This window comes from Homarus americanus, unplaced genomic scaffold (genome assembly GCF_018991925.1).
Source record: "Homarus americanus isolate GMGI-L3 unplaced genomic scaffold, GMGI_Hamer_2.0 scaffold23578, whole genome shotgun sequence".
NCBI classification, from domain to species: Eukaryota; Metazoa; Arthropoda; class Malacostraca; order Decapoda; family Nephropidae; genus Homarus; species Homarus americanus.
In genome coordinates this window covers 5,056,798-5,084,269 of record NW_024733231.1, presented here as the reverse complement: position 1 = coordinate 5,084,269, position 27,472 = coordinate 5,056,798, and the positions used below count along the sequence as shown (strand labels likewise).

The following is a 27,472-nucleotide window of genomic DNA, read 5'->3' as shown; positions in this document are numbered from 1 at the left end:
CAGACGACGAAGACGACAGGGCACGGAGATGGTTTAAAAGAGTGAGAGTCTCCTGCTAGGAACACAAAATGCGAGAGTATGTAGGATTAAGACGGAGATAATTGAGAGGTAAGACGTAGCTCTTGTTTGCCATGTATATTATATAATATAAATACTTACCAACATTATAGAGTTGTTACAAACACAGTAAAACCCTCATGTATTAGGACATTTCCCAAGAATCTGATGATTAAAGTTTGTATTGCATCACAGTAAAACTAATGTCGCCAGGACGTAGTTGACAAGGTATATGATGCTCCAGTTTATTTCAATATGAATTTAGATATGTAAAATGTAAAATCTTTATAATTGATTTGATTAGTGTTAAGGTAATTTATCCTTATGTGAAAGGTTGAACACTCGGGAATTCATTAAAGCTTATCCATGGTAAATTACGAAGGGAAGACGTGTAGTTGAAACTTGTCACATCATCAAGACATTTTCGTGAGTATTGGCTGAGTTTACCTTCATCAGCACTGCAGGTGAACAAACCCTTAAAGGAAATGCTCAGAAGTGAGCCATGACTGTCAGTTTACCGTATATTCTAACACGATCTTCACTGTGTACGTGATAGAACTTGACTTGTCTCAGGATGTTTTTGGAAGAAGTAATTTACTTTAATAGACCAGCAGTGGAACTATTCACGTGAATAAAATGAAAAATAGAATAATCTATAAATTGTGATGAAAGATTCACCAGGCCAAATCCAGTAATGCTGTGCTCTAAATACAAAGATTAATGTTCATCATAGTCTGGCAGGTAATGTTCTTAAAGTACTGTACCACACATACAGTAATAGTTTAGATATTGTATTGTACAGATAAAAACATGCAGGTATATTTAATCAACATTTAGTTAGGTAATGTACCACCATATTCTAATACGTATACGATATATTTACTAGGAATTACTTTTCAGCACTTTCTTGTAATTTGGTGAAAATGTTATTTATCAGCAAAGAAATTTTTAGAGCAATTTCTTTTAGCATTTACATTGGGTTGAATGTTTTTATTACTAGGTAGGAGTTTGGCATACCTTTGCCTGTTGCTAACGTACCACCAGTCACATTGATACCCGGTGTGGTATTTTCTCAAGTTGTGCACAAACATTCATATTTATTTATGATTGAGTTGGTTGATACGGTTGCCATTAGGAGTGTAGTATTATCAGGCTGTCAGTTGATGGACTCTAGTCAGTCCTTTGTGTATTTTCCTCCTGAAGATAAGACATCCCAGCTTATTTCACCTGACGATTAACAACCCTCATGCTAACCTAATCTAACCCTAACCCTCTCCCTGGTGGCATTAGGATAGTTAATCTTGAGGTAAAATAAACTAAGATATATACTCTTCAAGTGATCCCATATATGGAACTTTGAAGATATTAACTGATTTAGTGTGTGTGTGTGTATGTGTGTGTGTGTGTGTGTGTGTGCTGATTTGACGGACCTTTTCCCTTTTTCACATCTAATAAAAGGAGCTTAAAACCCTAACCACAAATTCAGTCTCTTATACATTGGCTGTGGTGAAGGTTAGCTGCGGTAAACGTCCTTGGTATAGAAGCTACATGATTTAACGGGACCTATAACATATCCACACCAGGTATCACACATTTCTTCTCTTGGTAGATGTCGTTATTGTCCGATGAATACTTCCTCTTGTATAAATCTTTGTCGTGCTGGGTTAAAAAGGCTTTCCAGGGTACAGTAATAGCTTTCACGTTGATGGAAGCGAGTCTTGTAGGTAAGCATACATTGGAATAATCATTTTAGGTTAATGATATCAAGGGGCCACATGGGATGCTTTTTTATTATTATTATTAATGACTATTGGTGGGTATTTGTATTGTATTCACCTATAAATCTAAATGTGTAGCGACTGGTCATTCAGCTTATGTTTACAAGATGTTCCTTCCTCCCCTAATATACTCTACTTGTAAACCTATAAACACTCACAATGTACTTTACCTGTTTTAAAATTAATGCTGTACTGTATCCCCTAACAGATGCACTTTTATGTTTGGAATTTTGACAGCTGTGTATTCTATAACTGGACTTTATTTTAATCACCCTTAATGGAGCCCAGAGATATGTCCTGGGTTTTAAATAAGTTATACGTACCTGTAAAATTCTCCTCGTGTATTTTTGTCCTCACCCGCTCGGATAAATTTGAGTGTTTTGGTAACGGTGATTGTGTTGTGATGGAGATACAGACTAGTACAGTAGTTACATGTTTCTTATATAATGTTTTAAAATATATGTGTTCTTTGGGAGTGTTTTATTCCTCTTATAAGTGTCTCAAAGTCCTGTGCCCATTTCATATGCGATATACAGTACTGGATTTATAGTTTGAATAATATATGTAAAAAACTAAAGGAATTATATGTACTGTATAGATTTTTTCATAACTATATCCCCTGAATAGATACATTTTGAAAAGACTTGTATTTTCAATTTTAGGATCACATTTTTATTACAATGATTCAGTATTGTAGAAGTCTGTCCACACAGTATTTGTTAGATACTTTGAACCATAATATATTTTTGTATATGAAGCAGTTGCTTTGGTCCCCACAGCTGAGAAAATGGGAAGCATGTCAGAATTGCGACCTCTCCTTCGGGAGATGAAAGCGCACAGGTAACTCATTCCATTATGACTGCGGCCTGCCAGCTTGTTAGGTCGTTAGCAGGTAGTATTGCAGCCCAGTCGTGGATAGTTTTTGAGCTACCTCGCAGTATACAACAGTCTGTATTGTGTGGGTTCTAATTCAGTTGTGCTAGTAATTATCCTCAATTTAGTAGGCAGTATCTGAATCTATTGTGTAAACCTCTCAACAAGTACAGTACAGTATATCGGTATACAGTCATACACGTAGCGAAGTATCTCAAGTAAGAACAAGCCCAAACCATAATTATGATTTGGTTGAGTGTTGTGCAGTACAGCTTGATAATGTTATCCTGTAAAAGAAAACAACTCCCGTCAGATTAACCCCACAGTGTACTGTATTGTTGAAAGTACTGTAGTAATGATCACCGTTCAAGGTTTGCTGCACCACACTGTAAACCATGGTGGGCGAGTGTGGATCCACCTCTAGAGTCTTCCGCACCACATGAGTACCTCCCCTCCTCAAGAGCTGGGCTGCAGTAGGTTTTGCTTGACTGTAAATATAACGGACCCCCTAGTGTGCACCACAACCAACCAGCCTGTGCCTGCGACCAGCTTCCTCTCACCAGTCTGCTAAGTTGGCTAGCTACCCACCAAGATGTGTTCAAATGTAGCCAGAATTGCTAAGGGCACTGTCTGGCTGGCAAACCTAGTTACAATTACCTACAAGTAACCACAGAGTGGTTAGTTGTATGTGTTTGCACCCAGGAACATTCTGCCTTAGAAATTTTGTGTATGTTTTTGTGTATTTTGATGGGTAGGTAATTTGTTCCATGGCAGCCATATATTGGGTTAAATATCTCCTAGTACTGTAATACCTTAAAAACTGTTTAAAAGTGACATTACAGTAAGTTCACATTTGTTTATTCCCTAATAGCTAACCATTTACTGTATATTATTTTAACTGATCAACTGACAGAAATCCCATCACTTGAATGACATACTGTATATGAATGCTCACTCTGGAGCATATGTTACATTTTAGAATTAATTATTTATGCAAATGTCTTCATTATACCATCATCATGGCTACGACTAACTTTGGATGATGGGCATGCTGCCGTTTTCATAAAATTCTGTTATTTATTTTATCTCTTGAAACATTGACTATTTTATAATTGCTGTGTGTTTAGCTTCCTTTTCTATATATTTTTCTCCTTTGCTTAATCACATATTTCCGTGTGTGCTTTACCCCTAATGATTTCTTTTTTCTGCCTTGAGAGGTTGGGTGGCATCATTACTCAGTGTGTGTGATGTCTCTGTGTGTAATGTGTGCAAGGTACCTTTCTATCTCTCTTCTCTATTGTGTACTGTATATGCTGTATATATATATATGTACATATATATTTGTTCTTTAACTAGTCAGTATTTTTCAGTGGTAATAATGGTACAGCTTTGAGTCACAATTTGCCACTGTTTTTTTCCCACAAGGGAGGACATGTCGGGTGACCGCAATTCAGGATGTCGGTCCTCGGCGGCCATGGGAGGCTCTGGGGGGCGAGGTTCCAGTGGCCGAGGATCGGGTGGTCGGGGCCAGAAATCTGCCAAACGCGGTGGCTGGGAAGATGCATGCGTAGAGTTCTACCGAGAAGCGTACCCCACCTCCGTTGACAACATCTACGACACGAGGATCACCACCCTCCTGCCCTCCAAGAGATACAATGGTGAGTACAAATCTCAGTAGTACATAATACCAGAAGATGTGGGAAGATCTAAAGTTCATCAAGTTTTAAGTGATCACATTACTTTAGTTTTACTGTACACATCGAGTTTCTCACACCGGGCACAAAAAGGGAGGCTAAACATATCCCCTTCCCCCTGGGTTGACCCCTTGCATAATTTTCTTATATTTTCTTGTCCTTGTAAAGAAGTAGTGATTGAATTTATCATTGCAGTAGACGCCTGTGTGAAAGTTTAAACCAATTATAAATCAACAAAATCACATGTAATTTCTCATCCAAATTCATGGTTCTTTATATAGATCAGTGAGATAACTGTACCCATGCAAGGAGTCGGGTGAGAGACTTAGGTGTATGGTAGTGAGTTAATACAAATTCTTAACCCTCATAGTAATGGTTTATAAGTGGGGTGGTACAGTATGCCTTCCATCCCATTCCATCCAATATGTAACTTGTTTTGGCCAAGGATAGTATGTTGCTTGTCTTTTAATGGCCAATTATTTCTTGGCAGTATGTGTGTGTGGACTTGGCTATGTTAAAGTCACGTGTTATATTTCTCAATGAGGTCCCTGTACATTGTGTGTGTTTTAGGGGCCCCAGGAATTATTGTAAAATGTAACTGATATTGAAATTTTCTCCTTTCTATGTATTTATATCTAGAAATTTGTGATCTAAATGTGTACAGTATTGTTGTAGTTAACATTCAACTAGGCATTAGGACTGTTGATGTGCAAAATGTTGCTAGACTACTCAGGAAGTTGAGTGATGTTGTAAGACCCAGAGACTGTTTGGAGTGATGTTGTAAGACCCAGAGACTGATAGTTGGTCTTAGTAGTGACTATGGGGAGGGGAGGAATAATGGCGTCATTGTTGCTGCCATGGTTATGCAAGTTTTTCTGTTCCTGTGCTGCTTCCTGGTGAACTGTTTTATTTGTCTTACTAACCTAACCCAACCCGACCCAACCTAACCCAACTCAACCTGACCTAAATACCATGAACCATCCTATATCGATTATTATATTACATCTGTTGAAGTTTGACTAATTGCAAGGTGGGTAAACTAGATAGGAAAATGTACAACTTATGCGCATTAGTCTTAAACAAACTATTATGAACCCATTAACAAACACCATATCCCTCAGCAGGCTTCATGTGATTGAGTCATACGAGAACTGTAGGAAGAGATAAGGAATGATGCATAGTAATAAGTGTACCTAAAGCGCTCTGCATTATCTGTGTCTCTATACAGTGTCGATTGCTCCTCTCCTCCCCTCCCCCCACCCCTTTGCATTTTTCAGCATCTTCCTTGTTGCATTTATTTTTTTCAGTGTTCCTCCAGCAATGTTAGTGTATGGATAAGTGATTCTTTCCTCCCAGTAAGGTCAGTGTTTGCATATTTCCTTCCCATCCCTCCAAAAACTTCAATACAGGGTGTCTCAGAATAATGTATTCATAATACTTTACAGATTTTCCTGGAGATCAGATGATTGCTTTTGTTACAACATTATTATCCTGCACTAGCTGACGTGCGAGGTCTCCAATAAGTGAGGAAAATGTTGCTCTTGTAGTCGAATCATTCACTTAATCTTAACGAAAATCTGTAAGGCAGTGAATGTATATACAGCTCCTCCCCGACTTATGACGGGGTTAGGGACCCAAATCCAGGTCGTAAGTCGAAAATGCTTAAATAACACATAGAAAATCTAAAATGGGTCTCTTTTTCTTCTCGGCCCCACAAAACTCTCACTTTTAAGCTTGCCAGAATTACAACAGAAAATTTTGTCTGTGTACTGACGTTGGGACTTGAAAATACGTAATTTGACAACATTTTGGGACGACTGAGGCAGGTCGTAAGTCAGGGAGGAGCTGTATATAACCATGAAAATCTGTAAAGTAGTATATATATGTGTATATATATATATATATATATATATATATATATATATATATAATATATATATATATATATATATATATATATATATATATATATATATATATATATATATATATATATATATATATATATATATATATATATATATATATATATATATATATATATATATATATATATTTAGATATCATATACAGTATCTTTGCAACTTTCCTCCTGCAAAGCAAGTGTCCTCTCAAGACATTCGCACTCCTTCCCTTGCAATTTTTAGTTTCCTTTACAGCAATATCACTGTTTGCAATTTCAGATCACCTTTCTCATCATTTTCAGGCCTCCATTGGCATTTTTGGGTCCTCCCTATCATTTTAGACCTTCCTTGGCATTTTCAAGGATTCCTTGCCATTTTCGGGCCTTTCTTGCCATTTTCGGACCTTCCTTGGCATTTTTAGACCTTCCTTGGCATTATTGCCCACCACCCACCACCATAAAGTTCCTAAGTATTACCGGTAGTGCAAGACGTGTGTAAAAAAAATTACAGTGTTTATGTATACTGTGAATTATTATTATTATATATATATTTTTTTTATATTTGTCTTCCACAATTTTCAACTTTGCCTCTCCACCTCCCGTGATTTCCCAGAAGAGCTTTTTTTTTCTGATGGTTCTCTGTTTCAATGGGATAGACTCTCCCGCTTCAAGGGTGTTTGTGGAACGTGTTCAAGGTCAAGTGAGGGTAAAAGATGGCTGGGTAGAGGGGAAGGAGAGAAGATGCCAGTTGTATTTAAATATCCTGTTGCTGTAATTGTGTGTATCTTTGTATGCCTGTCCCTGCCTGTGTGTGTGTGTGTTTATATAATGTACTGTGCTTGTGCGAGTATGTAATTCTATTTTTATATTCAGTACATGTTACTATAGTGGAATTCTTCCGGTAAGAGATAAAGGTGTTCATTGGTATTAGCAAGTGTTGTACAGTAGGTATGGGCAGCTTCGACCACAAGTGTACAGCCAGACGTGGTGGGTCTGGCAGTTTATGAGGAGCACCCACGGCTATCTTCCCCTGCCAACACTGTTAATATTCACCCTACCCACCCCGGGCATAACGCCCACATTTCCCTGTACAGCCTCCACCACACGCTCAGATCAAGCTGGGGTAATACGGCTAGCGACCATGCTGTGAGAGTACATATGGGTGCCTTTTAATTCCTCTTGGTAATAGACTAGCAGTGTTTCAGTTCATTGAGGGTGCCGTGTCCTGGTGGGGTTTAGTCACTAGGGACCGCTTGTGATGGAAGGAGCGTCCAGTGTGTACACTTATTGGTAGACAGTGCATGTTTGGCAGTCGTCGAGACACACAACACACTAGCCTAACTTGACTGCTCTTGCTTCCGTCACCGCACCGACTCACTGTTTAGTGTTGGTGATAGATAACGTGGAAGACAATCCACTTCCTCAGTGACAGTGTTGATAAAAGCCCTCAAGTCCAGAAGATTATGAGGGCAAACTTTTTCGGAGTGAGAATTGTAAACTCTTGGAACCGAGTGTGAGCTGTTCAAGACCAGACTTGACCAACACTGGAGCAGGTTCAGATACATTCAGGAGCCAGTACATGCCCAGTATTGTACTTACCAACATTGCTTAACAGAGACGTGGCCGACCGCTGCGGGGAAGAGGATAAAAGTAAAAATTAAAGTTATGATCGATTATATAGCTTTTCAAGGAAAGTTTATTACACGTGTCTGTGGTGATGAGATAAAACATTAACAGTGAGCTCATTTATCGTTGAAATTGTCTTACCATCTCTGATCATCATGGTGTTAATATGACAGGTGCCGTAATCATTGCATTAATTATCAGCAGTGAAAATTGAAATATAGATTATTAGTAATTAACCATAAACTGTCATCATTTCCGTGTGGTTTATGACGTGTACCCCGATTTGAAGTGCTTTGTGTAATTGAGTGGAAGTTATTCACGAGGTAACTGACCGCATGAAACATCACTTTCGACAAGTACAGTGCGGTCGTGGTGGCGGCGGCAGGAGAAGGTAGCAACCCACTAGAAAGATGTGTTCAGCGGATGTGTAAGTCTTTGTGAAGCTCAGTGCTAATTATAGAGAAGGTTCAGTGGTACAGTACAATAAGACCCGCTTTGTTTGTCCTGATACAGTACATCATACCACTGAACGAAATCCACTACCAATTCTCCACTGGGTAACATTCTACCACCCAAATCATATGGTGAACAAAAATCCCACTAGCTTTAAGTTTATGAACATTCTTGAGTTTCTTGTTATTATTTTGGCGCTAAATATGGGAAACAGAAATCTCAGTGTTTAATTGTAAGTAAGAAACATCGATTACTAAGTTAATCTGGTTGTGAGGTGAATACTGGGATGACTTGTGATAAGAGATTCGATTTTGGACGCAGGTCTCGGTATTAAGTTGACTGACCGATGCTGCGACGCGTTTCTGAATATATCTGGGGGTGTTTTTGTGAAGTCAGCTTGGCCGCCTGTTTGGTGCACATTTTGAGAATTAACAAGAAAACAAATACAGTACATAGGCCTCATTAATTCAATTTAGCAAAGAGGGATTTTAAACTTGCATGTCACGTTCCGACACTGACAAAAACATCTAAAGATTCCCTGGCCTTTTGCGACACTGCCAACGAACCCTATCCAAAAACCCATTGTAGTAAAATGCCACATACAAATGGGAATACAGATTATCTATCTAGTCGGGGATGGGTGGATGGATCTTGAATAGCCATTGTCCGATATTTGGCTTGATATCTTAAGGAGCTGTATCCTTTTACGTCATCAAGAACTGAAGCCGTGATAATGGTTGCACAAGACACCGCGTTGGCTCGGTTAAGTAGCTTTAGTAGCACCAGCTTTTCTCAGTTCTGTGTGGACGGGGTTTTTGTAAATCCTGTATCGATACGCTAAACGTGATTTTTTTTACAAGTATTTAAATAGATTAAAAGCTACTTACTTACAATGCAATTGTATGGGCAGGGCCGTCCCTAGGAGGGTGAGGGGCCCGGGGCAACTCAGCCACTGCGGGGCCCAACACTAGTGTCAGATTATGCGGTCAGAGGAACCCACCCCCACCAACCCCCACGGGACTGTCGCTATGGATGGTTAGGTCACGGTTGCGATGGTGGCGTAAGCCGTCAGGTCAGATTAACCAGTCAACAGGTAATGTGTCCGAGGTCACTGGGTCTAGTGCGGGGCCCCGCGCGGGGCCCCGGGCGGTCGCCCCTGTTCGTCCCCACTAAAGGACGACCAACCGATGGACTGTCGACTGGTTACATGCCGGTTACTTTAAATACACTAGAGTTTGATCCCTTTAATGCTCTCCTCACCCAATCACTTGGCAGCGATCCCTGGCTGTTGAGACGGTGTAAGGATAAATATCCGGGCTAGAGTGACCTATCTACCAAGGGGGGGGGGGTGTAGGGTAGGGACCTGCGAGGGAATGCGGGTGTCTTGTTGTGGATATTACCAGGAGTGAAAATATTGTAGTTTATATAATTTTTTTACCGTTATGCTAGTCATTGATGTTATTAATAGTATTGTAATGTAATTGATACTTGTGAGTGTATATTCCAATCACCTATTTTGCTGTTTTTTATTTGTAGATATATTAATGGGACTTTAAATAGGAGAAAAAAATGAGTCATCAGCGTCAGTGAGTTATTTTCTTGTGTGTGTGTGTGAGGGAAGGCGGGTGGGTGGGTGGTCAGGGGAGGGGGGTAGGGGTACTGGGGCCATCAGATCAGCTGTTCTCAAGTACACAATAACACGATTTGTTGGTCCAATAAACCCAGCCTCATCTAAAGTACAATATCCTGTTGTGTGTTTGTCTCGTGTGTGTTTGTCTCGTGTGTGTTTGTCTCGTGTGTGTTTGTCTTGTGTGTGTGTTTGTCTTGTGTGTGTTTTTCAATATTTAATGCGTCCATGAAATGCTAAGTGGGTATAATTTAACCTATTCAGCGGTAAGGGTTTCGAACTGAATATAATTGTACTTGTGTTCGACTCTTCTAAATACATGGTTGGGTGGGATACTCTGTGCTTAGTGTTTGGACGGACATTGTGAGGTGTGAAGGTGTCAGGTATGAAGATGATGATGTCAGGGTTGTGTGTGTGAGGGTGTCAGGTATGAGGGGGTGTTTGGTTTGAGTGTGTATGAGGCTGTCAGGTTTGAGTGTGTCAGGTGACGTATGAACGATAGGATGTACCTCACTCATCCTGCAATGACTCACTCACTCACTCACTCAATGACACTCGCTATTCTCCTACTCACTAACACACACACCAGCAGGAGACGGTCTTACACACTAGCTCTGTGTGTGTGTGTGTGTGTGTTTTACAGGGATGGAGGTCAAAGGAGAGAATAAACTGCATGATGAAGAAATGTGTTTGGGTAGTGGAAGGGGTGAATGAGAGAGAGAGAGTAACACATGGCGGTCATTATTTTGGTTTACTTTCGGGCGAGTGACATCAACTGATCATGTATAAACACGACGCTACAGGTGCTGTCTGGCTGGGGTGGGGGAGGGAAGGAGGGAGACTCTACCTCTGGCGATAGTTGTGGTGTCTAGGAGTGAAGGTTTTCCGTCACATGTTTTGACAATCTTGTGGCGGTTCGTGGTGTGGTGGGGGTTAGTTTGCATAGAGAGGTTCATCATCGTCAGAGAGGGATGTGTTAGGACTGGGTATCAGGTTTCGGCAGCGGGTTCCTTCCCCACCTCCAGCTAGCCAAGGTCTTGCTTACATCACCCTAACCATCTCGGATCACTTGAAGTTTAGACACCCTTAGTTTATTTCACCTAAGTTCATCCACCCTAAAGTTAACCTCACCCTACAGGTAACGCTAAGGTGTTTAATTAGGTGAAATAAACTGGGTAGACGAATCCTCATGTGATCCCAAACACGTATTCGCTCCTTGAGGGACTGTCTTAACTCACGTCCATGAATTTGGTTGTCAACGCTATCGTCACAAACATGCCCTGGAGCTCTTCATAAGCACCCAGATGTGATCGTTCCAACACACACACACACACACACAGAGAGAGCAGTCACGCGATGGGATAATTGAGGGTGGTGTGTGGGTGTTCTTTGTAGTGTGGTATTCGTGGTGAGTCAAGCTCGAATACAATAGGTAGCTTAGGACCAAGGATGTGTGTGTGCTCGCGCGTTACGCCTTGAAGACCTCTCCCCTCTCTTATACTTGTCAGAATTAACCTGGCCACCTGCTGACGCCCACCCCTCCTCTGCTGACAGCTCCTCCAACACCCATCAGCCCCCTTTACTGTGTGTGTGTGATTTCCTAGTTACTGACCATCCGAGAAATTAATAGAAAATGAAAATTGAAGAAATAAATGTAGGAAATTGAAGACGGGTACTGTTGAGCGTGACGAGCCGAGTGACACACACACACACACACACACACACACACACACAAAATTCTAAAACTTACTCTGAAATATCACCATAAGGATATGTCTAGCTAAAACATTAAAAGCTTTCAACTACAACAATACTACTGAAGATGCTGGCTCGTATCCACGGAGCTCTTTTGTTTTAGAGCAGAACCCACACAATCTGACGGGATAATAGAATTTAATCTTCTCCGTTATTCTTTGGGGTGGTATTTAGTCCCGTGTAGGTAACGGAACACGTCATCAGTGGGTAGAAGTGATGTTATGGCCAAGGAAGCGTATCTTGAGCTGCCTCCGCTCCGTTGAATTTGTCACTCGCGACGCCTGAAGGAAGATTGAACCGCCAACCCTACTTGCACAGTATGCTTTAAATTTCGGGGGTATTTTGTTCAAGAACCATGGTGGGGTATTTTGTCTCGTAGCTAAACTTTTCATTGGCGTTCAGACAAGTTACTTTCTTAACCTAATAATTTTAAACGATATCTGCAAAATTCAAGTCATTTTGCTGTGTAATTTAATCTGATCTTTATGATACCTTCTGATGATATGCGCTAGTTGGGATTTACCCGGATAAGTGACATCTCCCATTCCATCTGATTTTTTTGTACGTGGATAGTGAGTGGATGTTAAATCATCATGGATAATGGTGAATATTTCAAATCGTTGAGGATAATAGCGAATCTATTTAATTTTTACAATATTAAAGTTTCGTTCCCTTGATATTCTCCCGACAGCGATCTAGCCAACCCGCATATACTGTACTGTACATCACACTCCCTTGCATATTTGGACCACTCACTCACCCACGTCATCTTTGTTCGTCATTCTTCGCTGAAATATTTAGGAATTTTTATATATAAACGATATAGGGTGTTTAGGCTTTGTGTTGAGTCCATTTGTTGAAGCCTAGAAATATGAACGATTACACACCAATATTTACACCATGCTCTCTCTCTCTCTCTCTCTCTCTCTCTCTCTCTCTCTCTCTCTCTCTCTCTCTTTTAGTCAACATTTTAACCTCCAAATGTCCTTCACCGACTTTAACCATGGACATGATTTACAATGGTTGGAATTTACTGTTGTTTCGTTATTAGTCTCCATAAAGGTGTGACAGAATAAGCGTGTATTGTTCGTTCAGGCTTGGGATGATGGCGTTGAGATAGTGATTGTTACGCAGGTGCCGGATGCTCCCTTGGAAGTGACGTCACAGTAATCGTCGTTGGATGTTAGTAATTCACTGACGGTCGAATTTTGTCGTAGTTGTCATGGCAGCAGGTTGTTAGTACACTGCTAGATCGTTTTTTACTGTATTGCTATTGTCAAGAGGTAATTTTGTCGCAGTTTTTATTTATGAAAGTATTTTAAATGTGGTATTACTGATAGCAAAAAACTTAAGCTGTTACATTAATTCAATACCCGGTAACTATTTATATGTCTGTTGAGTAGTTTTGTAATTAGTTAGTTTTAGGTAATAAGAACAAAACTTAATGGTGCGTTTGTTTATTAGTGAGGCGACTAACGAGCGCGCGCGTGTGTGTGTGTGTGTGTGTGTGTGTGTGTGTGTGTGTGTGTGTGTGTGTGTGTGTGTGTGTGTGACCACTAAGGCCGTGGCCGTGTTACAGCTCAAGGCCAGCAAGTAACTGGTTCTCCAAATCCTTACACTTCTCGTCTTGCCACCACCAAAGTACATTTAAGAAAATCCCTCTATTACAGTTTATTTCTGTAAGACATTAACTCACTACCAAAATATGAATGGGGACAAAATCCCTCCACGGAAATATTCAAAAGGAGTAAACCCCACTAGCTTAATCATCTTCGCTAATCGTGTTCTGTGTTACATCAGCGAATTTTTTTCGTTCAATCCCAGTTATAACGAATTACAGATACTGATATTTAGATAATTAACTCAAAGAATATCTATAATGTTAATAAATTAAAATATTATAAAATAACTTTAGACTAACGCTGTAAACTTGTAAAATATTATATCAGTTTTTATTCCTGACAAAAACAAAATCACATCTACCGATATATTGGCAAAGAAACTTGATGTGGCGGGTTTATATAAATTTATATATGTTTTTTACCCAAATGGAAGCAAGTTTTTTGGAGAACCTAATGCATGATTTCCTCCGGGTGTGGTTGTTGTAGTTATTTGGTTGTGTAGTGGGTAAGAAAAGCCTTGTCAGCATACATGAAGGTTGTGGGAAATTCTCCTCTGACCCAGACTTTAAATTTCGACGTAATGATAATAATGACATAGTACTTGTTTTTGTCGCTGCGTATTTCCCAGCTGTAATCAAGGACAGTGTAGGTGTCACTGATGTGGTGGTGGTCTGGTGTGAAATCTAGGTTACAGTTTGAGATTACAGGACTGTATTTGAATGGTGGTACTTCTACTACTTATGTTACTATCAATAAAGATTTCCTATTGTGTGTGTGTGTGTGTGTGTGTGTGTGTGTGTGTCATCTTAGTTTAAAACAAAAAAAATCCCAAGTATAATCTACTGGTTGTGATTCAAGTTAATCTTTGTAAATCTCTGGAAGTTGGAGTAAATTTGTTTGTTTGTGTCTTCTGAAGTATACGTAATATAGTCAACTTTTATTCGTATTATTAAAATATTCCAAGTCGTCTCTCTCTCTCTCTCATAGTGGCAATGGTTTTTTTATGGAGGGGGGGGGGGTAGACTGTGGAAGAGGCGAGTCAAATTTCCCTAACTTGCTTTCTTATGCCTCAGATTCAAATTAGTTCACTATATTGTTTTCGTGTCCTAATTGGCTTTAAGTACAGTACCGTACACGTATCTGGATCACCTGAAATTTAGACACCATGGGTTATTTCACTAGACTGGGGTGTGATCTAAGGGTAAAATAAGGCACGGTGATCTAAGCTTCAGGTTAAAAAAAAACAGGGTGTCTAATCTTCAGGTGAAATAAACCAGGGTGTCTAATATTCATATGATCGAGTTTACCTTTACACTGATAATACAACAGTGATAGACTTCAGTGGTGTCCTTTAATTGGTCGCGTTAAATGACAGTTCCGTATCAACAAAGGACCCTACTGGAAATAAGCAAGCATCTGATGGCTTCATTGGCTGTCTTAAGTTGAATTGCCTTATGGTTTGCCATTGTTTGTAGTATTCTGTACCTGTACTGTCTAGGTATGTTGGAAATTGTATTCTGTAACTGTGATAGCTATGTGCATGCTGAACTGTATACACATTGAACTGTATCTACATTGTCTATTTACATGCTGAACCAATTGTAAACTTGTATGGCAATTTTACTGATTATCTGTATCTACTGTAACCTGTATATCGAACAGTTACAGTAAATATAACATAAATTGTGCTTTAGAAATATTATGGACTGGTAATGTTGAACGTAATGAAACTCAAATTGTAGAACAGTCTTTTGAACAGTTGAAATTTGCTGTAACAGTGACCAAGCCAGGAAATCCATAACTATTCTCTAGTGGACATGGAAATACTTCCAGACTGTCAGAACGGGAAAAAAACCATCATCCTGACAGTACTTTGAGGGTAACGGTGATATTAGATAAGGTCGTGATTTGGACTGATATCCACTTGCGCATCTGGCACTGTCTCGGGAAGTGTCTAAATGACGACCAAAACAGAGAGGAGGATTAAACTGGTGGTGCAGGAGGGCAGCAGCGATGAAGACGAAGGCATTGTCATTACCTGTGAGTGGCTGGCTGGCTAGTCCAACCTGGAGTTCCCTTAACATCTTTCATTAATAGAAAATTTGAGTTACATGTCAATCTTTCCTCATTCACAACTAAATAGGATGAAATGCAGTAGTTATGTAAGCTCGTTTTTTGACACCACTAAAGCTATGAGGACCTTTGTGTAGTAAAATGGCTTATCGATTCAAACTTCTTGCATAGTATTGAGTGACATTTGACCTAAGCTGTTGTGTTGCCAGGGATATAACTACCATAGTGTATAGGATTTATTTCTATAGCCACATAGCCAAGACCTCAGCCACAATTTCTCATTACCTGGTGAGTGTTTGAAGTACCCAGAGACCTTTATTGTCCAGTATTAGTACCTACAGGAAAACAGTCCCAGTCCAGGGATTGAAACCAGGACACAGTATTTAGAGGTACATGCATGACCCCTGTTTCTACCAACACCTTAGCCTGAAGCTAGTCTACTTTTCATAGGCCTTAGCTCTTTATCTGTGTATTCAAATAGGATAGCCAATGCCTCCCACTTCTCTCTCTCTCTCTCTCTCTGTCTCTCCACCTCACAGTAGATCTTTCATTTTCAGTCAATTCCCTTGGGAGAGGAACAGTTCGCCGTCGAGCCTCACAGAGAAATCGAAGATGCCAACCAACAACAACAACGGCAACCCTTGTACATACCAGCAGAAGAGGCTCAGACACCTACCTTGAAGTTCTCCCAGATCTTACTCAAGGTTAGTTATCTTTAGATGGGTTCCGTGTATGTTCATGAATATGAAGTTATGATCTGTGTATCTGTGTTATTTAGTCATCTCCACTTTTAGGTAACAAATAACGAATCATGACATCAGAACTTTATGTTTTTTATTTTTTAATAAGTTTATTACTAAAAACAGGATACAATTTAATACAATTTGGAGAAAAATAGATTTACCATATAATAATAATAAAACAAAACATGTCATTGCAGGAGTTGACGAAGAGGAGACTTGGGAGAAACTTCAACAAATCCGAGCTCATGCTGTTCCCATGGAGGAAAAACGAAAGCTCAAGCGACAACTTCAGTCGGCTCCAACTCTCCGAACGCGTGGTCTGGCTGCCTTTAAGCTTTCCAGACGAAAATTTTTAACCCAGGTAAGGATGGAAAAGTAGTATTTTATTTTTAGGCTTATTTCCTATTATCCTCTAAAGAATTATTATTTTATACAGTATATCTCATCCCATTCATACGACTATCAAACCCTCAACTCTCCACTAATGACGAAGGTTCCTGGGTTCTTAAGCTTATTTCATTAATTATACAAATCTCCTATTTCAAGCATGATTGAAATATAGATCCTAAGAATCAAATGTTTCTTCTCACAGGCTAAGAATAGATTACGAGAAATGATCTCCAAGATAGAGCTGTGGCATTGGAGTTTGCGTTACGTCGAAGGAAATTTTGGCACGGGCCTGGTGGCGTTTTTTACCTTCATTAAGTGGCTGCTGTACCTGAACCTCTTCACCTGTGGATTGTTAGCTGTCTTCATACTTGTGCCACAGATTATTTTTACACATCCCAAGGTAAGTCCCTCCCAGGGATACCTATAGCAACACTTAACTTCCCTTAAAAAAAATAAATTTGAATTTGCATGTTCAATTAGTTTTCTTTAAAGGTTTTGGTTTGGTTTGGTTGAGGTAGGTTAGGTTAAGGTGAATTAGGTTGTGTTAGGTTTAGTTGAAATAGGTTATTTTTACCCATCAAAGAATAACCATATTGATATTTGTTTTGATAACATTTAATGGAAGTGTATTAACATTTCAGTGAACCAACAGTGTTTGTTATTCTGTGTGAGTACAGGTATCTATATAGTGTTCATGAATTAGAATCACCTTTTCCTATAAACGACAAAATTTGTGTGTCAAATGTTTATGAGTGTACCATTTTGCTCCTCTAGGATGAATGCACCATGGAAAATAGTCAAAGCTTGGATTTTGGTAATTCATCCTTAGAGTATGATAATCAGACCAACTGCTGCTATGAAGAATATCGGATGGAAGTTCTGAGAGATAAACAAAATTCCAACCGACTCGACGTGATCCAGTTGGTTCAAGACGGTGTGCAAGGAACGGGAGAGCTGGAACTGTCCTATCTGTTCTACGGTTCATACCCGAGACACACATTAGTTCTGGAGCAAGCGGGGGGCTGGAGGTATAATCTACCTCTAGCGTACCTGTTGGTGGTGGTGGTGACGCTGGTCCTTAGTCTGGTGCTGATGGTTCGGGCGGCTGCTCGAGGGTTGACGGAGAGTCTCAGGTCGTCAGAGGGACAGTTTTACCAGGTACAGTATGCTTAGATTATCATTTTGTGTGTGTGCGTGAGAGAGCCAGCCGGAGCTATATCCTGAGCATGTGGTGGGGAGGGGGGTACAATGTTAGACAAAATCCACAATGAACATACTACATCAATTCACGATGTTGAGGCTAATGTTTTGTTTTTTTCCCAGTACTGTAACTTAATATTCGGTGGTTGGGACTACTGCATCGAGAACAACAAAGCAGCTACTGTAAAAAAGAAGGCGATATATAACGAGCTTTGTAACCACATAGAGACTGAGAAATATATTGAAGAAAAGGACCAGAGAACTAAGAGAGAAAGGTAAGAGAGAGACAATAAAAAGAGAAAAGGAGATAGAAATAGATGGATAGGAAAGAGAGAAGAGAAAGGAAAGAGAGATAGAGAACAAAACAGAAAGATGTAAAAGGGAAGTAGACAGATAATATAGAGCTCAGAGAGAGAGAGAGAGAGAGAGAGATAAAAGATAGATAGGAAGGGAAAGAAAGAGAGGGGGGATGGGGGGTCACCTGGAACCATATCTCCTGTGGCTTGGGATAAGAACCTTTTATTAAGTTTAAGATGTAGAAAAGCTAGTCCAGGTATAAATTGTTTGCACAGATAGATATTCCATAAATGAAAATGAAGTACTTTGTGGTATGCAGGTACATGTTATAATGTTTAGAAAATAATGCATTGATAACAGTGCAGTACTCTCATCTCTGACCACCTCTTCACCACAGGTGTCGACTGTACTTTGTGCGTCTGTTTGTCAATTTGATGGTCCTGTTCCTGCTCTCTGCTTCCATCGCTGCCATCTTCTATAGCACCTCTCATGCCTTTGAAAAACTGAAGGATTTGAAGGGCAATTCAGAGGTAAGTCATGTCCCCTTTGATAAGAGGGTGTAGGTAGTAGGACTTGTCAATGAGAATTACTGTATTATAATTGTTTTTTTTTTGGGGGGGGGGGAGGTATTTTATCGGTTGCAATGATTTTTATGACCAACTCTGGTTCTAGACTAATGCAACTTGTCACAGTAACCAGGTTTCGTGGTCACATATCATTTAACACTAGTTAGCTTATTAGCCATTCAGGAGGTAGGTCTGTTCTTTGTTACTTTCATGAATTTTATTGACCTGTGTTAGTATATGAGGAAACTGGATTACCTGGAGAAAACTTGACATATGTGGTAGGATGACACTGGATAACACTCTTCTCGCAGTTATCCTGAGTCAGGGATTGAACCTAGGATACAGTAGTGAGAAATGCACACAGTACCACTTTACTACCAACCCTTAGTAACCTCACTGAAAATGTAAGTCTCTGTGCCTACAAATTGTTAGTTTGCCTTAACCATACATCATTGTCCTGAATGTCTATTACAGTTAGTCACTTCTCTTGAAATTGGGTAACTGTTATCTTTCTAGGAATATAAGTGATGTTAAGTCTTACATTCAACAATAATACAACCCACTACTGTAATCATCTTTCAAGTCACTTCCCTGAAAGGACATGATGGAACAAATGGACCCATTGTCAGGTATTGATGTTTTCCCACACCTCTGTTAATAGTATTCTTTACTACAAGATCTAAACAGTTATTTGGCACCGAGAGTTAGTAAATAAATTTTCTTCTATAAAGAGATTACTGATAACATATAAATATCAAGTTATTGGTTTCCAGAATGAATGGGATGAACTCAAGATCCTTTTATATGAATACCTCCCTTCTTCAGTCATTGTCACACTCAACATCATCATCCCTTTCATACTCAGGTGAGTTATATAACATGGAGAGAAGATAAACATTATACAGTCAGGTTCCAGGTTGTGTCCACCACCTTTTGATGGGTCACACATTTCTGAGAGCAGTGTTGTTATGTTTTTTGATGAACTTAAAAATAGTATTGCACTGTGACCATTGGAGGTTGTGGAGGCATTTGTCCAAACATTAAAATGAATACTTTGGATTATATAATACTGTATTCTAATCTTCAGTCATAGTTTCCATTAATGTTGTGGGCTGGATTTTGATTACATAAGATTTGACAAAGTAGACTGACTGTGGACTTGATCTTGAGCACCGAGTGTGTGTCCTCAGATGTGATACCCATTAACCCTCATTGATTTTTAATATTAAATTACACTTATTAAAACATTGTTGAGTTCTAGTTTAGTTTAAGATAAAATTCATTTTGATTGGATGAAGGATTCACATATTAAGTGCAGGTACCGCTCCTGTAGATGACACAGTGTTGTGACATTATGGGCCTGACTTAAAGCCTATGCACTAACTCTCACTCGGTAAAGAAGTTAACCTCACTCTCACTAAACTTTTTGATGATACCGGGTACATGTACTTGACAGTAAATCTTTATTAGCATTATCACTCATGAAGTGATAAGAGAAAGTTCCAACATTTTCAGGATTCTTGTCGAAGTGGAGCATTATACACCCAACTTCATCCTGGTGCTGACACTCATCCGCACCGTGTTCCTACGGCTGGCCTCACTTGTCGTCCTCCTCTTCTCCATCTATAAAGGCATCAGCAAGTGTCCCGAAGATTACAGTGGCGGTTGTATATCGTATGTGTTGTCTTGTTCCGTCCCCTTTAGGCAGAAATGACACAAATTTAATGAACAGAAAGTTAGATAAATGCTGCACAAACTTGATAATTATGTATTGCAGATTGAGATAGTTTATATTAAAGTAATTACCATGAAAAGCTACCTAACTAAATTCAGTCAAGCTTAACCTAATGTAATAGGAAAGTGGAGACAAGTTATTAGATGCAGCTGATGACGTTGTTTACAGAGATAGAATAATGTGTGTGTATGTGTGGTGTGTGTGGTGTGTTGTGTTGTGGTGTGTTGTGGTGTGTTGTGTGTGTTGTGTTGTGTGTGTGGGTGTGTGGTGTGGTGTGTTGTGTGTGTGTGTGGTGGTGTGGTGTGTGTGTGTGTGTGTATGTGTGGTGTGTGTGGTGTGTTGTGTTGTGGTGTGTTGTGGTGTGTTGTGTGTGTTGTGTTGTGTGTGTGGGTGTGTGGTGTGGTGTGTTGTGTGTGTGTGTGGCGTGGGTATGTGGTGTGGTGTGTGTGATAATGTTTGTAGTTAAGACAGGTACAGGTATAGTAAACAGAGAAAGACTTTCCTCACTAAGACTCACACTTTTACCTTTGCAGTGAAAAATGTGATCAGCCTAAGTGTTGGGAGACTTATGTGGGCCAGCAGTTGTACAAATTGACAATCTTGGATTTAATCATTATGTTCATATCAACCTTCCTGGTCAACCTCCCGCGTAAGTGTATCGGCCACAAGCTCATGCGGAGGAACCGTATCGGGGCAGCCATAGGAGACATAGAGTTTATCATCCCAAAGCACGTGCTGGATATTGTTTACGGCCAGACACTGTGTTGGCTCGGTATGTTCTACTCCCCACTACTTCCAGCTGTAACCGTCTTCAAACTAAGTACGTGGCCTGTGTGTGTTTTTCCTGCCTGTATGCTTGTAGGTACAGGCCCAATGCTTCACCTGTTAACTGTACACTTAGTAGAAAGGTATTGGGATCATAGCTCCAAATTACTGTTGTGTTGTAATACTTATACTCAACTTACTTCATGGATGTGTGGAATGGTTTGCTATAATTCTTACTGCAATAAACAAATGTTAATACTTAAAGATAAACATTGCCTCTTATTCTCATATATTGACTTCTAAGAATTCTTTATAATTTTCTTCCTATTGGTAATGCATTATATCCTGCAGTTTTTCGTACAATTCAATTTTCTTTTCAGTCTGTGTGTTCTACATCAAATACTTTGACTGCACAGTGAACAGCAGTCAGTCATCCCAGCTGTACCGTACGTCCCGCTCCAACTCCCTCTTCATCAGCATCCTCCTCGTCTCCTTCATCGTCACGATTGTACCCGTTGGTTACTCCATTGCTGAGATCAAACCCTCGGTTGCTTGTGGTCCATTTCGGGGCTTGACTACCATCTGGAGCGAAATGGTTGGCGTCATATCAGGTAAGTCGGAGGAATTACATTTCCTTTATGAGTTTTGTGTCTTTTGTGCCATTATGATTACAGAAAGATGGTCACCAAGTATATATACTGTATGTTAATTTGCCCTCTATGATTCCTGGCCTGCAGGTACAGATACATTTTAAAAATTACACTTCACATGGGCTCTAAAATGTTCCAGAACATTATAATTTGATGCAATAGAGTACAAGACATCTTGTCATACCATATCTCACTCTAATACTGTTTAGTCACGACTTGACATGAAGGAGAAAACTAGCCTTGTGGGCTGGCAGATGCCTCTCTAAGGTTGCAATTTGGGTCTGAATCGCCCTACCCAATATTTTCTAAAATGGAAAAACTGTTCCTGTTACCGATGCAATCTGTATAGAAAGATTGCGAGGGAGTTAAATTGTAAGTGATTCTATTTGAGTCAAAAGACCTCGAGGGGTTGAGATTTCTGACCTTTGTAGATTTTTGAAGTGATTGGTAATATGTCACTACTGGAGTTAACATTCCTGGATTGTCTAAAACCAGTGTCTATCATGCAGGAATTTGAGTAAAAATAAGTTTGACCTTTTGTTTACTGTAGAATAGATTTGATAATAGAAGTACTGTATTATATAACTTATTTTTTTCTTTACATTTGATGCATCTCTGTCCATGTTGGTATGATTTGAGTGGTGGAGGGTGCTCTCTTGCCTACTTCTACAGTATACTGTATAAAGTGTTAGTAGCATTAGTAGTAGTAAACTTATAGATTTAAGTAGGACTAATCTATACTTGTTATTATCTTATATACATGACTGGTTCCATTTACAGAATCTCCAAATTGGCTACAGGCTGTACTGTTCTTCATAGGTACAGCAGGTTTTGCTGTACCAGCAATTATTATACTCATCCTGGCCTGGTATTATTACTATGCTGTAGCTGCAGCAAACAAACACATGGTAGGATTACTGAAGAATCAGTTGATTTTGGAGGGTCACGACAAGCAGTTTCTCCTGGCACGACTGAACCACATGATCAAGAAAACGTCAGAGGAAGAGGAGACAGCCAGGTCTTCCAGCAATGCAGAAGATGAAACAGGCCACAGTAATGACCAGACTCTGGAAGCTTAAGGTTGGCTCACAATTATAAAGCCAAATTATAAACTGTACAGAGTTATTTTTGGCTTCTGTGAAGGAGGCTTCTTTATTTAGCTGCTCTCTGCCATTAACTCTTGACTCTTACTTGTTATTGGGAGTCCTGACAGAAATGCCATTCATTATGCGTAAAGAGAAATTATATACTCAGTTATCATAGGAAGCTTTCATACAGTGCACTCCCTATTATCCAACATGGTCAAACCAGAATGTATACACAGAGTAGCTAACCAGATGGTCCACTGTAACATCTGTGACAATGTATCAACCAAATATGACTACCATACCACCTTCACTGATACTAATAGCGAACCAATCACACGGCAAACCTAACAGTAATATATTGACGTGAGTGATAAAGCCATGTGTATTAAGATTCTGAAATCATATATTGTACTGTACATTGTTTTCACTCAATCTATCATCACTCCTGAACATGACACTCCTTATGTAACTCAAGCTACCTAGATAATACATTATGTATATACGTACAGTAATTTGTATAGTAAGTACTGTAAGGTAATACTGTACTGGACATACATTATACATAAAAGGGTTGTTATCATTTGAACTAGGATAAATGTTAATAATCTTGTGTTTATGATATATGGACAAAATAGATGGTTCGGAATGTGGTTGTCAGTTATTCATTATCTTCAATTTTCCGCTTTGAATATTTTCATTAATTTAAGATAATTTTTCCGGACAACAGCCCGTCCCTTATTGTAAACTACTGTAAAACTACAATACTGTACCTGTATAAGGTGTCTCAGGAAGATTTATATACACTGCCTTACAGATTTTGTGGAGGTCACATGAATGTTTGTATTTCAACAATAAGAGTGTCCTCAGGGATACCTCGCTCATCAACAATGAGGACAACATTACCTTTGCCATACAAGTATTCATGCAATCTCCACAAAAATCTGTAAGGCAGTGCGTATACATTTTTCTGCGGTACAGTACCTTATATATAGAGTATCTGTATAGGTATGGAAAAATGAACACTTTACCTTAAACACAATTCCTCTGTAGAACCTCTAATAGTTCATCTGCTACCACCCAGCCATCAGGTCCTGGGTGCTGGTCAGGGAGGCAGAGGAAAGATGGCAGACACCGTGATGATAATTATCCTACTAGCCACCACATGTCCCTCCTCCCTCAGTGTATTAATGGAAGTGCTGTGCATATGTTATAGACACACATCAGTGGAATGGAGAACTACAGTTTATATGGATTAAAAATATGAAAGACAAAAACATTATTCCACTACTTAGCACAGAGATGTAATTACCATGATAGATAGACAGATGTTTAGTAAAATCATCATAAAAGTTTACAGTTGGTTCCACATGTATATAGACAATGTAGGTATACAGTTCAATATACCTATAGGCAGTACAGGTATATAATTTTCAGTGTAGCTAGACAGTGTGGGTATACAAACAGTGGTAAAGAGTAAGGAAATACAACCATATTCCGACACACCACCTGACTGTTTCAATATTCACTTTGTAATGTTCAGTACAGTATTGAAGTATTGTATATACATTATAAGTACTGTACATATTATCTACTCTTTATGAAGTTTGGCGAGCCTCAGCACCTTTACCCATGACAGAACTTGAGCTTCAGGTGAAAGAATTAAAAAAAAAAAAACACCGATTCAGGAAAATACTGATGGCCTGATATTTTCTGGTGTGTGGACCCCGGGTAATGGGGTTTATATATATATATATATATATATATATATATATATATATATATATATATATATATATATATATATATATATATATATATACTGTATATATATATATATATATATATATATATATATATATATATATATATATATATATATATATATATATATATATATATATATATATATATACATATATATACAGTATATATATATATATATATATATATATATATAAACTATATGATAAGCAGCTTGTGATTAATTTATAGTGAAAGAGATGTATATTATATAAGGACATGTAAATTTCGTGACTTGCCAGAGCATGTAGAAGAGAACACATTTTGTAGAGTTTATACAGTTGAGGAACATTAATGGAAGATGGTGAGTAAATGTCAAAATTCTGGTCATTGGTTTTCTACTTTCTTAAATTTGAATCAAAGTTTTACATTACTAGTGACTACTAATACTTTTATGTCATAATATCAGAATGTGTTTACAGAATCTTATTTAATTTTTCAAAGATAATGTAATGTGTCTAGCATATGTGGTAATTGTGTTATTCCATTTACATATTTGTGCCATAGGATTATTGTTAGTTTTTGTTTTCTCTTCATAATCTCATCAGTAGTTCAGGTCAGAACATGTTGAAAATATCCTACAGTCTGTTATGGAATCAAATTTATGTGAATATCATCCTTCAATTCCTTTTAGAGTTTAATACTTTTTGTAAATATTTTTAGTTCCAGACAAACCCATATACTGTACTAATAATCTTAGAAGTGTTACAGTACCACATCTCAGACCCTCTGTTTAAAAAAAAAAGTGACACACATATTCTAGTGATTAATCTCAATGTACACCATAGTACTGTATATTCTTCATGCCGATCCCTTGCCGTTACCTGAAGGGGAGCACGGAGGGAAAATAGCAGTGGTGTAGTCGGGATCGTCACCGAGACCATCCATAGTTTCGGCCTTTATGAATCGCCTGATGATAGTTTCGGGGTGGTTAAGATAGCGTGGGTGACTTTTCGGGGGAAGCTAATGTTAATGTGATCCATAAAAGTTAAAATTTCAAATAGATCTCGTTCGTGCTCTCGGTCTTGGCCACACCCCTGGACGACAGAGTCACGTGTTTCAACGATGAACCAAATAAAAAAAAAAGACAAAATAGGTTTAAGTACAATCTTATTTATATATATATAGTAAAGTGACTTAATGGTCGCTCGAGGAACAACCGGAACACTTAAGCTCAGATGTGTAGACTTTTTTCAGTGTAGAATGAAGAATGTAAGTGATATTCAAAGACAATAACAAATGCCGATACAATCAGTGCAAGATGGCAGACATGATGAAGAAGCAATGCGTTTGAAGTGAAGCGATCGAGTGAAACAATGCCTTAATGAAAGAAAATACTGTCTTCTTTCATTGCTTCCCAATACTGTACATTGTTCATATCTTTGTAAACTTTAAAAGTGTTGCACTATATATTTTGAGTACTTTTTTTTCCTTCTGAGTCAGTACCGTACATTCTGACCAGTGATTCTCATATACCGTACACTAACTCATGGATGGTACGTATTGATATCAGTGTATGTAATGTACTATCTGTATGCCTGATTGATTGTAGAGTGTTGTATACCATCCAGATTAGAGATGAAAACAGACTAAACAAATATCAAGGGAAGCTTAGTCGCACAGCTCCTAATACTGTAACTGTATACCATTATTCAAAAGTCCAATTAGTTAAAGGAAAGACTTCTTTTTTTAATTTTTATTCTCAACCCAACCCATATCCCAGTCTAGCCCAATCCATCCCATCCCAACCCAACCCAACCAAATCCCAATCCAACCCAGTTAGTTTTTGTTTCATAATTCCCCTGCTTGAACCTGGTCTCCCTTTATTATTTAGCTATTCTGTATACCATCATCAGTTCAGAAATTGTATTACCTCCTCCCATGTTAAAACACTTTAAAAGTTTGCCATAGAATACATGTCCCACCTTGAATGCCTTCACACCAAATTAGCATCATGATCTTCTGGTGTTCGTATTTTGTGACAGGATTTAGAGGAGATACAAGCTGTCAAAACACTACTCCAAGATAGCAGTGTCTCTTTTGTTTTAATTAGGCATCTTCTTAAATCCAGCATCCATGTTCTAACTTGTAAATGCTTGAAAACAACGATAGAGACGGACTGTTTTAGCGTGCATGATTAAATTGCTTGAAAATCAGACGTCAAGGAATGTAAACATGATGGTAAAGAATGCAATGACAGCCGTTGCTCTATGCTTCAATGTATTTGAAGATTTAGGTGTAGTTAAATTATAGGAGTTTGTAAGTGACACCAGCTGAATAGAGCTTTACTCACATAGCACAGATTATGGTGCCTAATCTTCCCTTTTCTAGTAATTAACGTTTATAATAATGTACGTACCATAGTTACTCGGTCATCAGTGCCAATGTTGTTTTCATAGTAAAATGAGTCTCAGTGCTAAATCACCTCCATTCTACACATTTTGTACCAGATGTAGTGTAGTAGACTGTAATGCCCGCCAGGCATATAATTTACAACGTATGGAATGCTTGGATGTAGGATAATTGTAGTGTATTCTTGAACAAACCACAAAGACAAATAATCCATTCCATTTGAAAAACTTAAGTATGCTGTAATGGTTCATATTACTTATTCTTCCTTAAATCAACCCCAAAGGTTGTGACGGATGAAATTATCAAAAGTAGACGAATAGATCAGTGTGACTTAATGGTTGGTAAGGTAACAATTCTTTATTCAATGCTAAACATCCTGTATATTTCTTCTGGTCTTGTGTGATGGCAACCCTTGAGTAAAAAAG

At 38.7% G+C, this 27,472-nt stretch overlaps 1 protein-coding gene across 3 annotated transcripts; it reads left to right on the top strand.

Annotated features, from left to right (window-relative positions):
* LOC121869609 (transmembrane channel-like protein 7) lies at positions 1-24,625 on the top strand. 3 transcript variants are annotated; one of them, XM_042371075.1, is made up of 14 exons: positions 7-108; positions 2,615-2,675; positions 4,134-4,366; positions 16,019-16,165; positions 16,402-16,565; positions 16,797-16,994; positions 17,369-17,752; positions 17,918-18,069; positions 18,489-18,621; positions 19,431-19,522; positions 20,173-20,331; positions 20,926-21,212; positions 21,538-21,768; positions 22,588-24,625. In XM_042371075.1, exons 2-14 carry the CDS (start codon positions 2,623-2,625, stop codon positions 22,884-22,886), a joined length of 2,532 nt encoding a protein of 843 aa, XP_042227009.1. In that variant the 5' UTR covers positions 7-108; positions 2,615-2,622; the 3' UTR covers positions 22,887-24,625. The 3 variants fall into 3 exon arrangements, with proteins under 3 accessions (XP_042227010.1, XP_042227009.1, XP_042227011.1); XM_042371076.1 differs by lacking the exon at positions 2,615-2,675 and having other exon boundaries at positions 1-108; XM_042371077.1 differs by lacking the exons at positions 7-108; positions 2,615-2,675; positions 4,134-4,366 and adding an exon at positions 14,832-15,428.
* The last annotated feature ends 2,847 nt before the right edge of the window (positions 24,626-27,472 follow it).

What these genes read in the sequence shown, in the direction of transcription:
- LOC121869609 (XM_042371075.1), top strand. Translation starts at nt 2,623, where the DNA reads ATGGGAAGCATGTCAGAATTGCGACCTCTCCTTCGGGAGATGAAAGCG. An exon ending in GACGAAAATTTTTAACCCAG is followed by an intron (nt 16,566 to 16,796) that starts GTAAGGATGGAA and finishes TTCTTCTCACAG; the next exon opens with GCTAAGAATAGATTACGAGA. An exon ending in ATTTGAAGGGCAATTCAGAG is followed by an intron (nt 18,622 to 19,430) that starts GTAAGTCATGTC and finishes ATTGGTTTCCAG; the next exon opens with AATGAATGGGATGAACTCAA.